The sequence below is a fragment of the Carettochelys insculpta genome, chromosome 23 (genome assembly GCF_033958435.1).
Source record: "Carettochelys insculpta isolate YL-2023 chromosome 23, ASM3395843v1, whole genome shotgun sequence".
In the NCBI taxonomy this organism is placed as follows: domain Eukaryota; kingdom Metazoa; phylum Chordata; order Testudines; family Carettochelyidae; genus Carettochelys; species Carettochelys insculpta.
The window spans coordinates 18,481,995-18,494,870 of record NC_134159.1 but is presented as its reverse complement, the minus strand read 5'-3'; the positions used below and the strand labels follow the sequence as shown (position 1 = coordinate 18,494,870).

The following is a 12,876-nucleotide window of genomic DNA, read 5'->3' as shown; positions in this document are numbered from 1 at the left end:
GGACCCAGGTGTGAATAAAGGCTACTCATTACAAGGAGAGGAACGGAAATCCCACATGAAATTCTGAGCAATTTTAAATCTAGATCTAAATTCCACAGCTGGATCGCATGCTTGATGGGCTGATTTAAGTGAAGCTGTAAAGGGTTTATAACCTAAAAGAGCTTAAAACCACCCAAGAAGAGGGCTGGAGAGCAAACACAGCCAGGTCTTTCACCTTTACTAATATTTTTCCTTTAAGACTTTCTGGGGAAGGGAGTTTGGTGGAATCTTCATTGTGTACAGAAGACAGGTCCAGCTTGTCCCCCAGGATTTCGGTGAGATACTGAGCCATCTTCTTCTGCTGGAGGACACTGCAGTGGTTCTCAATGGACAGAACAACAGGATACCTGGAAAAGAAATGATCAGGAAAGATCACCTTTACTGCCAGCTTTTTACAGAGCTGATGGAGAAAGAACCAGTTGAATCCAACCAACTCAGAGGTTCAGTCTGAACAGGGATTGTTACTGGTATTCCCATGGGATCGGCTCATTAAGTCTGGGTACTGGCTGGTGTCCTGTGACAGACCCCAAGCTAACTACAATTTCTCTGTATAATTTGGTTTCTATGTCTGGGGATGAAGCTTGTCCACTGGCTTCTCACAAAGCCGCTCTGTGGAAAGTGTTCTGGATTTGAGAGAAACAAGCACTATAAAAAGAGTTATGCGTAAAGTCATTCATTTGGAGACTTTCATCCCTAGATCTACCCCTGCTGTTACAAAGGAAAGTCAGCATCATTATCCTGTATTGGGAAACAGAGGCAGTGAGTGAGGAAGTGACTCGCCCAGGCTGTTCAGAGAGTCAGGCCAGCATCCTAGTCAATTGCTCATGCTGCTAGTCATCATCTACTTTGGTAAAAAGTTGATTTTATTGGTTTTTTAGGTTTGCACCAAACATCCACTTTTTTAAAATCACTATGATTTGTCGCTCAGTATGCCACACGCCACAGGCACAGCCTCTCATTCCCATCCGCAATGGACAGTTCTATTATGATGCTTACCATTTATCTGAGCCCTCACAGCCCCACCTCACTCATAGCATCCTTCACCATCTATCAACTGTGCGGCAGCTACAGGAGTTGTAAGGAACACACAGCTAAATCCTCACAGTGCTTCATTCTCTTCATGATTCTAGCAGGGCTGCAGACCCATCTTAAAAAATAGCTATGACTCACTCTTCTGAAGACAGGATATTCAGAGGTGATAAACAGTGAGATGGAAAGTCATAAAAATGATGGCAGCTAGATAAAAGTGGTATGAAATGCTAACTATTTTATCCAAGCAGAGACATCCACAGGTCTTATAAACAGCCAGCTCATTATATAAATGGAAAGTGGCAAACCAGAACTATCACACACTAACTATTCCATTTGAATGTTCTTGGGGATGCAGCTTTCTGCTAACAGATAAATGGAACCATAGCGCTGTGAAATCAGCAGAGTTTCTATTAAGTTCAATGGGCTTTGGACCACTCTAGAGGTCTCCCCTGTTTTTCTATACCAGAAAACAAAGCCAGAAAGTTTAGGATTTGGAAAGATTAATTCCAGAGTGCTCCCACAGACAGCAGTCACGAAAAATGAACAGCACGAAAACAATGCGAACGTATGAAGATAAGAACGGCCATCCTGGGTCACACCAAAGGTCCATCAAGCCCAGTGTTCTGTCTTCTGACACTGGTCAATGCCAGATGCCCCCTGAGGGAGTGAACAGAACAGGGAATTATCAAGTGATCCCTCCCCTGTCATCCGTCTCCAGCTTCTGACAAACAGACGCTAGGGACACTGTTCCTATCCACCCTGGCTAAGAGTCATCGACTGACCTAACCTCCACGTGGAATTCCTACCTGGTGACCAGGAGAGCAGCACTCAATTTAAAGCCTAATTCCGGATTATGGTCAAGTAAAGACAATGTTAAGGAAACACACACAAGAGGGACTATTGCCCAAACAAGTTAATTATCAAGGTCTAACAACCTAGATGGCATGATGTAATGGACACATCTTGGAAGCGAATCCACTTCCAGCATTGCTTTTCATTGTCAGCATCTATTTTTGGGTCCTTTCGGCTGAGGCTTAGAAATCACATTGCAGTTCTTTGAACTCATAAAGGACAATTCTGAGAATTTTGAAACCAAGGTGATTGAAACTATATATAAACAAAAGCCAGGTGGATTCTTGTTTTGCCTGCAGGTGACATGATTTTGGGATGAATGCAGAAGCCAACAATGCAAAAAGGACTTAATTTTTAAAAATGTGATTTTTGAAAGTAATGAAGATGGTGGGCTACAGGTGTCAGACTACATGCGGGATGCAAGCCCCACTCTGAATCAGGTAAAGCCAGGACTGAAAGCAGGTGTCTCTCATCCAATGCCTAACTGCCAGATGACAGAGATACCAGCACACAAAACTGGAGGTGAAAGTAAATGGGTGCACCCTGGTGTGCTCAGCTGGCTGAGCAGTGGCAAAAGCCAGCAGAGAGCTATTTAAAGAGCTGGCAGGGACCTGGGTTGCAATAGGACAGTACATGTGAGAAACTTGAAGTTACTTTCACCCCTACACATAACTACCTTCCTGAATCAACAATCTCAGGTTTCGATCAGAATCGGCATTTTGACACAAGGCTGGTTTTACTGACATGCTAGAAAGTTCAGGCTTCCATTCCAATGTGCCAGAAAGTTTTGCAGCTTCCTGAACTGCTGCAATGGAATCATCACCCACTGGCCTGCTCTAAATAGGACTGAGTAAAGGCTAATATCAGCAGGAACCTCCTCCCCTAATCATCTCTCCATCAAGGAGCTTCATGTCCTCCCATGAAAAGAGAAAGATCTGTAGCTGGTGGCCTGGGACATGACTGGGAACATCCACTGCTTATAGGCTGAACATCACAAACAACATACCAGGGAGGAAACAGGGCACTGCACGCAATCCCACTGCACACCCTAGTTAGAAGCTGTCCTGATGTATTCATGTTGGAATCCTCTGAAATATTTTTACTGCTGCATCATATGATGCAGCTTTTGTCAATAACAAGTCAGTAGCACCAATCACTGACCAGTGCTTTTCAGGGTAAGCTACGCTGGAGAAGCACAAGTCTGTATAACAAGTCTGCTGCACTCAAGTGGGTGGTCTGGAGAATGGGTTGGGTTCGTGTAAGTCCGTCGTACAGTAAGCTGCTGTAACTTTTCCTTACCAGTTCTGCACTCCCAGAACTGCAGATCAGGAGCAAAGGCAAAGCTCAGATGTGTTTGGGGTGAGGCAGACACAGTGGCCCTGGAAAAAAGGTGGGTGAGATACCGGAAACACACAGATGTTCTTTGCTAACAAGTTCCCAGTGCTGTATTCACTTTTCTTCTCAGCCGCAAGTCTCCAGAGCTGAGTGAAAGCCTTGTGCCCACCTTGCTCACCAGATACACTGCTTTAGAAAATGTCAGCCCAAGCAAAGGCACAGGACCCAGGAACAGATTTCCAGCACAGGAGTAACAGTCCTGGCCCTCTTTAGGTTACTAGAGATGCAGTAACTTCGCTTTATTGCAAACACACCTGCACAGTGTAGCGGTAACTCCAAAGCAGCTGTGCCATCAGCAGGAAGCACCAAGCCACACCCTGACTCCAGCATTCTTCAGCTGTTTTATCTGACAAAGATTCAAGGAAAGAGAAAAAAACTGCTCCCAAGACACCAGTCTCCCACCTTGCACATCATCCTTTATGGTAACACGAGGCCACCTGTTCTGCCCTGCCATCTCCACCTCCAAACAAAGCAGCCTGACTCCGCACACTGTAAGTGCAGGTGCTGCATACCATCAGCTGTAGGGAACAGCTTCCTCTCTGGTGATTCTCTGGACTCCTGTCAGGCACTGGACTCAGACAAGCTCCATTACTGTTGAACGGACAGTACTACCCAGGTTCAGGCCACTGCCTCTGCTAGCCTGGGGTGGGCAATAATTTTCACCATGGAGCCACCCCATGAATTTTGGGTGAAAGTGATCATGAAATCATAGAGTTCACAATTCTAAGGAAGGGTAGAAGGGAAAACAGTACAATAGAGATAATGGATTTCAGGAAGGCAGATTTTGGTAAACTCAGACAGCTGGTAGGTAAGGTCCCATGGGAAGCTAAACTGAGGGGAAAAACGGCTGAGGAGAGTTGGCAGTTTTTCAAAGGGACTTTTTTAAGAGCCCAAAAGCAAGCTATCCCGCTGCGTAGGAAAGATAGAAAACATGGCCAAAGACTGCCTTGGCTTAACCAGGAGATCTTGCATGATCTCAAAATAAAAAAGGAATCGCATAAGAAATGGAAACTAGGACAAATTATAAAGGACGAATATAGGCAAACAACACAAGCGTGCAGGAGCAAGATTAGAAAGGCTAAGGCACAAAATGAGCTCAAACTAGCTACAAGCATAAAGGGAAACAAGAAGGCTTTTTACAAATACATTGGTAACAAGAGGAAGACCAAGGAGAGGGTAGGGCCATTGGTCAGTGAGGAGGGAGAAACAGTAACAGGAAACTTGGAAATGGCAGAGATGTTTAATGATTTCTTTGTTTCGGTCTTCACTGAGAAATCTGAAGGAATGCCTGACTTAGAGAATGCTAGTGAAAAAGGGGTAGGTTTAGAAGTTGAAATAAGAAAAGAACAAATTAAAATTTACTTAGAAAAATTAGATGTCTGCAAATCACCAGGGCCTGATGAAATGCATCCTAGAATCCTCAAGGAGCTGATAGAAGAGGTATCTGAGCCTTTAGCAATCATTTTTGGAAAATCGTGGGAGACGGGAGAGATTCCAGAAGACTGGAAAAGGGCAAATATAGTACCCATTTATAAAAAGGGGAACAAGAATAACCTGGGAAACTACAGGCCAGTCAGCTTAACTTCTGTGCCAGGAAAGATAATGGAGCAGGTAATTAAAGAAATCATCTGCAAGCAATTGGAAGGTGGTGAGGTGAGAGGGAACAGCCAGCATGGTTTTGTTAAAAACAGATCATGTCAAACCAATCTAATAGCTTTCTTTGATAGAATAATGAGCCTTGTGGATAAGGGAGAAGCAGTGGATGTGGTATACCTAGACTTCAGTAAAGCATTTGACACGGTCTCACATAATATACTTATCAATAAACTACTCAAATACAACTTAGATGGGGCTACTATAAGGTGGGTGAACAACTGGCTGGATAACAGTACCCAGAGAGTAGTTATTAATGGTTTTCAATCCTGCTGGAAAAGTATTACTACTGGGGTTCCGCAGGGGTCTGTTTTACGACTGATTCTGTTCAATATCTTCATTAACGATTTAGATATTGACATAGAAAGTACACATATTAAGTTTGCAGATGATACCAAGCTGGGAGGGGTTGCAACTTCTTTGGGAGGATAGGGTCATAATTCAAAAGGATCTGGATAAAACTGGAGAAATGGGCTGAGGTAAACAGGATGAAGTTTAATAAGGACAAATGCAAAGTGCTCCACTTAGGAAGGAACAATCAGTGTCACACATACAGAATGGGAAAGGACTGCCTAGGAATGAGTACAGCAGAAAGGGATCTAGGGGTTATAGTGGACCACAAGCTAAATATGAGTCAACAGTGTGATGCTGTTGCAAAAAAAGCAAACATGATTCTAGGATGCATTACCAGGTGTGTTGTGAACAAAACCTGAGAAGTCATTCTCCCGCTCTACTCTGTGCTGGTTAGGCCTCAGCTGGAGTATTGTGTCCAGTTCTGGGCACCGCAGTTCAGGAAGGATGTGGAGAAATTGGAGAGGGTCCAGAGGAGAGCAACGAGAATGATCAAAGGTCTAGAGAACATGACCTATGAAGAAAGGCTGAAAGAATTGGGCTTGTTTAGTTTGGAAAAGAGAAGATTGAGGGGGGACATGATGGCAGTTTTCAGGTATCTAAAAGGATGTCATAAGGCAGAGGGAGGGAACTTGTTCTTCCTTGCCTCTGAGGATAGAACAAGAGGCAATGGACTGAAATTGCAGCAGGGGAGGTTCAGGTTGGACATTAGGAAAAAGTTCCTAACTGTCAGGGTGATCAAACACTGGAACGAATTGCCAAGGGAGGTGGTAGAATCTCCATCACTGGAGATATTTAAGAGGAGGTTAGATAGAAGGCTTTCAGGGATGGTCTAGAAAGTGCTTGGTCCTGCCATGAGGGCAGGGGGCTGGACTCGATGGCCTCTCGAGGTCTCTTCCCGTCTTACTCTATGATTCTATGATCATCATGGACTGTACTTTTTGACTATATTAATGGAGGAGCGGCAGAGTCTGGGAGGGAGTTTGGGTGCAGGAGGGAGCTGAGGACATGGCCAGAGGACTGGGGTGCAAAAGATGGTGCAGGGATGCAGGCATCACTGGCACACAGGCAAGCATGGGACTCTCCCTGTCAAAACATGTTAGAGTTTCCAGCTACTAGAGAAGCGAATATGGAAAATCCCACATGATCTTGTTAAGTGTTGCCTCCCCCTCCATAAAAGGCCATCCTGAGTGAGACCAATGGCTGCTCTCGCCCAGAATTCTGGCTTCCGACAATGGCCAATGCCAGGTGCTTCAGAGGGAATGAACGAATACGAACACAACTGAGATGGGGCCACTATAAGGTGGGTGCATAACTGTCTGGATAGCTGTTCTCAGAGAGTAGTTGTTAATGTTTTGCAGTCACACTGGAAGGGCATAGCAAGTGGAGTTCCACATGAATCCGTTTCGGGACAATGATTCCGATACTGGCATAGACAGTACACTTATTAGGTTTGCAGATGATACCAAGCTGGGAGGGGTTGCAACTGCTTTGAAGGATAGGCTCATAATTCAGAATGATCTGGACAAACTGGAGAAATGGTCTGCGGTAAACAGGATGAAGTTTAATAAGGACAAATGTAAAGTACTCCACTTAGGAAGAAACAATCAGCTTCATACATATAGAATGGGAAGCAACTGTCTAGGAAGGACTACTGCAGAAAGGGACTTCAGGGTCATAGTGGACAACAAGCTAAATATGAGTCAGTGTGCTGCTGTTGCCAGAAAAGCAAATATGATTCTGGGATGCAGTGTTGAGAGCAAAACATGAGAAGTCGTTCTTCCACTCTACTCAGTGCTCATTAGGCCTCAGTTGGAGTATTGTGTCCAGTTCTGGGCACCACATTTCAAGAAAGATGTGGAGAAATTGGAAAAGGTCCAGAGAAGAGCAGCAAGAATGATTAAAGGTCTAGAGACCATGAGCAATGTGGGAAGACTGAAAGAACTGGGCTTGTTTAGTTTAGGGAAGAGAAGATTTAGAGGGCACATGATTGTGGTTTTCAAGTAATTCAAAGGGGGTTACAAGGAGGAGGGAGAAAATTTATTTTCCTTCATCTCTGAGGATAGGACAAGGAACAATGGGCTTAAACCACAGCAAGGGAGGTTTACATTAGACATTAGGAAAAACTTCCTAACTGTCAGGGTGGTTAAACACTGGAATAAGTTACTGAGGGGGGTTGTGGAATCTCCATTGCTGTAGATATTTAAGGGCAGGTTAGATAGACACCTATAGAGGATGATCTAGATGGTGTCTGGTCCTGCCAAGAGGGCAGGGAACTGGACTAGATGACCTCTTGAGGTCCCTTCCAGTTCTAGTGTTCTACGATTCTGTGAACAGCCCAGGTCAACGTATCAGGCCAACAAGTGATTCTGCCTCTTTCTCCTGATGTATATGAGTTTTTCAAGGCAGAAAGAATCAAGCAAATGCAAGCTTGGCTGGCTCATTCAGTACCAAGTCAGCTTTGGTTACTGCCTTTCACAAAGGGTGTTTAAATGGGATTCCTGTCTATAAGCCTAGGCCCAAAGCATCTGGGGAATACCAAGGCAGCTCTCAGTAGGCTGGGTACGTACTCATTCTTGATGAAGGCATATTTGTTGATGGTTTCAATCACATCTTTGAAGAGTATCTTGGAGGTGAGGGTGTATCCATGGTGGACGATTGGCTCGCCATCTGGCCCATCCCAGCAGTCTACTGTAGAGGGGAGACAAAGGTCCCATTGAGCTTTAGATCTTTGAATCACAGATTATAACATGGGGTGACCAATGTGTGTCTTGCAAGCTACATGCAGCTCTTTTGCAGTTCAAGTGTTGCTTGCCGAATACCCATACCCTCCTTGTTCTCCACTGAGCAGATGGGGAAGGGGGAGCTTGGGACCTCTGCCTTGCAGCAGTGTGGTTGGGTAGGAGCGTCTGCCCAGCTGGCAGGGGATTCTCAGGGCTCTCTGTGCCCATGGGACACTCCTGACAGGGCTCTGAGCTTCAGCAGGAGCGAGGCTGAAACAGTGAGCCCCAGCAGGCATACCCCAGCTCTCCAAAGTCTGAAGCTTCCTGTATGCAGCTCAGCAGATCAGTATGTTTGACCACCCCTGTTCTAAAAGGTAATTCATGCAGACTCTTGCACAATAAAAGGAGAGTTAGAGATTTTCCTGGTACTGGGCACATCTTGCCAAACAGCATAACCTTCCATTACAGTGAGCAGTGTCATCACGCCAGCAGTGACTTAGGGCCATGCCTCTGCAAAAGGTGCTGAGAACCTGCAACTCCCCTTTGTGACCGAACCACAGCACATACCCCACATGGTCTCAGAGCTGAGTGCAGACGTTCCTTCCCCCCTCCCTGTCTGTCTCTCTCCCTACAGGTCACTGGGTGGTTTCCTTGCTTGCCACGACAGTGCATTGTGTACAGATGACCCAGATACCTTCATGTGAGAAAGCCCCAAGTGGAAAAGATGTTCTCTTGTGGGTGCCAGGGAGAGTATCTTTCTGGGAAAAGACATTAAAGCATGAAATCCCATTTGGAGTCAGCATTAGAACAGAGAACAGATTCTCAGCAGAGCTCCCCAAGTAATGTCAATATCTAAGCACCCTGTCCCTCCTGTGAATTCTCCCTAGCCTTACCTCGGCCTAAGGCATGTCTCCATGTAATGCTTCATCCCCCTGAGAATGTGTTATCCCATCCCTAGGCCTCGACCTGAGCAGGCTGCTGCATTTACCTTTTGGTTGTGACCCTCTAGATCAGTGAAGGGCAACTTAGGCTAGTGAGCAGCATGCCATCATATCACTGGGCCGCCAGATTGTCGTAACCAAGACAGTCTCTTGGGAAAGGGTAGTTTTGCTAACTGTGCTTGCATGCCTAGAATTTCCAGGGATGTGGTAACTGAAAGGCAGCAGCGATGTCTCTGGAGGCAGAGGGAGCACATGGCTTGCACGGGCAACGCGGTGTGCAAGCACCACCCACCTCACCTCATGTGCCCTTCTGAAGTGACACTCATGGAAAGCAACACTGGTAGGGGGAAAAAACAAACAAATAACGTGGATGGAAACCAGTGGAATCTACCAAACTGGAGTGTGGGTAACAGTACACAAAACAGGCCACACACAGAACCCCGATGGGTTGCAGGGGCCCACCACTGCTCTATACACTGGGCAAGGCCTGGGAGATGAGGACAACGTAAGGACTGCTTGCTGGAGGATACTGGAAGCTAACAGACTCCACAATTGACTCCTAGCAATGAACAGACCCATGGCAGAGTGCCAGGGAGACCTCAACAGCTTCATAGTGTGGCCCCCTTTTCCACATCTGGGATTCCTGCCCACTTTGCAGTACAGCTGCAAATCCCTGACTAAGCGTGTAATGCAACAATGCCCTCTACTAGATGGAATCAGAATGCCTCAGCCATAGGTCTGGGACCGTATATTACTAGCAGAGAACTAGCCCACAATTGCCATGGGCAAGTATCCTTCTCTCTTCAAAGAGGGATTCATAATTTTTTATAAGTAGAAACGTGGTCCTCAAGCCTCTTCCTTATTGCTGTGCCATGGAATGCATGCCAGTGAGGAAGCCATAAATACTGCTGCCACAGAAGCCCTGTTTTGCCATTGCCTGTATGGGAAACGCACATGGTGCTAAACCTTACTCCCCAGCTCACCTACTGTGCTCTCTGAAGAAAAATCATGATTCCTTCCCTAAAAGACAACACACATGAACTATGGAACCTCCTTATTAGCCTGCACTTACGCTCTTCTGTTTTTACCTTCCACACAGCGGCAGCCAGACTGCAGCACCCAGGCATACATGTCCACCCGAGACTGAGACATCAGCTGATCCCCCATGAGGTAGGTGTTATGGGAAGAGGTGATGAAGTAGTGGCTCAAAGGCTGGGTCATGTCCTGGTTCACCTTGTAGTGTTCTGGGTTGAAGATGTCCCCGGCTGGGCTCCGTGTGTAATTGGTGAAGCCTGTAGGGAAAACAGACAGACCAGCTTCAGAGTTTTTAATTCTGTTTGTTAGCACAAGGTGCATCACGGATTACTCAGTATAAACTCTCCCTTATTTACATTCTTCTTCTTTCCCAATGCACACCAATCTGGCAGAAACACCTCTGCATCCCGTCGGCTGTGAAACAGACAGAGCATCAATTCCCATGAGAGCAAGGACGCGTTTTCCTTTGGCAAGAAGGAGGTTTTGGACTTCTTGCATGATTAACAGGCTCATTGAGATTCAAGAAACAGGCAGCAGAGAAACTTGGAAGGAGGGATGGCTCAGTAGTCTGAGCATAGGCCTAATAAACCCTCTGTTGTAAGTTCAGTCCTTGAGGGGGGCCATTAAGGGCAAATAGATTTGTTTATTTAAAAAAAAGAGGGGGTGGGGATTGTGCTTTGACTGGCCAAGAAGGTAGGGGACTGGACTCCATGACCACCTGAGGGCGCTTCCAACTCTATGAGATGTGTATCTCCATATATTTATTTACTATAATATCACCTAACTTTATGGTTCTAACTCAGCAATCAGAGAGAAGCTACAGTCCTACAGCTGTAAAAGAGCTTTAGAATTACACAGATTAAACCTCAGTCACTGACCATTTGGGCAGTCCGTCATTCAGTTTTGCCTCCGAACAGATCACGTTTCTTTATGCACCAGGCCACTGACCCCCACAAATGGCAATACCAGTGGTTCCAGTCCTCTGACCTGGGAAAACCAGCCCCAATATAAAAGAGAACTCCTGGTGATGTGGGTTCCTGAGATGATGGGAATTATCTAAGTAAGACCAAGATGCTTTGGTTTTTTTTCCCCTATATGATGCCTTTCAGAAACTTCCTTTCTTTGCAAATCAAGAACTCTCTAATGGGAATTGCTGGGTCTATGGCTCTGTGAATATGACAAGACAAATGCACCCACTTGGAGAGTGAGCATATCTGCATTTATAATATAAATGAAAAGGTTGTTCATAATCTCCCACTGCATTCATTCTCAGTGTCCACAATTATTCCAGGAGATCACCAGAGATGATGCTCTAAAGCTGCTAACGCCCGGGGAAAGGAATGATGCTGTGGATACAAGTTTTGGAAGGATTATAAACCTTGCTACATCAGGACATGAATCCTATCAGGGCTACTGGGAAACTTTCCCCAGGGATAGCTGATCCCATAACTGTGCAGGGTTTCTTACACCTCCTTTTGAGCATGTGCTGTAGGTCACGGTTGGAGCCAGCACAACTAAATCAAGATGGATCCCTGATCCTCAGAGCCATCTGATCCAACCCGGTAGTGCCTGGTTTACTCCCCTCAGTGGGATTCAAACAGCTGCTCAGAATGGTCTCACTCACATATCCCTCTGCACCCGCAGAAAGATACTATTTTGTTGTTCCTACTGCTTTTCACAATCTTAGGCATTGCCAAACTAGACCAAACCCAAGTACATCTAGTTCAGGGGTGGGCAAAATCAGGCCAGGGGCTGTATCCAGCCTGCCAACCTTTTCTCTCCGGCCCACCCAGCTGATTAGCAGTGTACCCACTTACAGCCAGCAGCATGCTTTCAGCTGCCCCTCCTCCCATCTTGCTCCATCTACAGCTCCCCTGTACCTAGGATGCTCTTGCGAGCTGTGCAGAGGCATTGGGGAGGGGAGAGGGTAGTGCTGATGGCAGGCTGCTCCCCAGCCCCTGTGCCCCATCTCTGCAGTGCAGGTATCAGGCAGAGGGAGACACACAGCAGAGCTGCTCCAGTCTGAAGAATGGACGGTAAATGACACTCAGGAGTGCAGAACAGGGGAGAGGCAGGGAGCTAACAGAGCAGGACAGACTTCCCTTAAAGAGATGGAGTGGCTCTTTTCAGAAACTTACCCAGCAGCAAGAACTCACACTCTGACTGCGGCTACACCTGGCCAAAACTTCAAAATGGCCATGCAAATGGCCACTTCAAAGGTTACTAATGAGGCGCTGAATATTCTATTCAGCGCCTCATTAGCATTAGGACGCTTCTGGCCGCGGCACTTTGAAAGCGCCGCTTTCGAACGCTCGCAGCTCAGCTCAGCACGGCTACACAGGAGTCCCTTTTGAAAGGACCTCGCACCTCTCGAAATCCCCTTATTCCCCTCCGCTGAGAGGAATAGGGATTTTGAAAGGTGCGGGGTCCTTTCGAAAAGGACCGCCGTGTAGCCACGCCGCGCCGCGCCGCGCCGAGCGCTTTCGAAGTGCTGCGGCCGGAAGCGTCTGTAGCCAGACATGAACCCCCCATTTGGCCTTTTCTTCTTCTCCCCCACCCCTGGGAGAGAGAGAGAGAGAGAGAGAGAAATAAGCAGGGGAGACAGGCAGCCTTTGATGTCCTGGGAGCGCAGGTGTGCTGTCTCGCCCAGCCTCTCTACTATACACAAAAACCAGACAGTGAATGGGCTAGCTAATGGCCGCCCTTCTGGCTGATCTCAGTAATTGACACACCTTGATCACTTCCCCAGCCTTGATCACTTCCCCAGGAAGACTGGGGAACCCCCGCCCATCACCTCCAAAGGTGCCCAATTGTCCACAATTCACAGGTGCAAATTAAGCCTTGCATCTTCCCTG

General features: G+C 46.6%; 1 protein-coding gene across 2 annotated transcripts in view; it reads right to left on the bottom strand.

Annotated features, from left to right (window-relative positions):
• Positions 1-12,876, bottom strand: part of PLCH2 (phospholipase C eta 2) — a 395,254-nt gene that overhangs the window by 68,493 nt on the left and 313,885 nt on the right. For both annotated transcript variants that reach the window (XM_074975802.1, XM_074975801.1), the window contains 3 exons: positions 10,075-10,278; positions 7,893-8,013; positions 215-386 (listed from right to left, as the gene is read on the bottom strand). In XM_074975802.1, the coding sequence (XP_074831903.1) occupies positions 215-386; positions 7,893-8,013; positions 10,075-10,278 (497 nt within the window). The remainder of the gene's footprint in view (positions 1-214; positions 387-7,892; positions 8,014-10,074; positions 10,279-12,876) is intronic.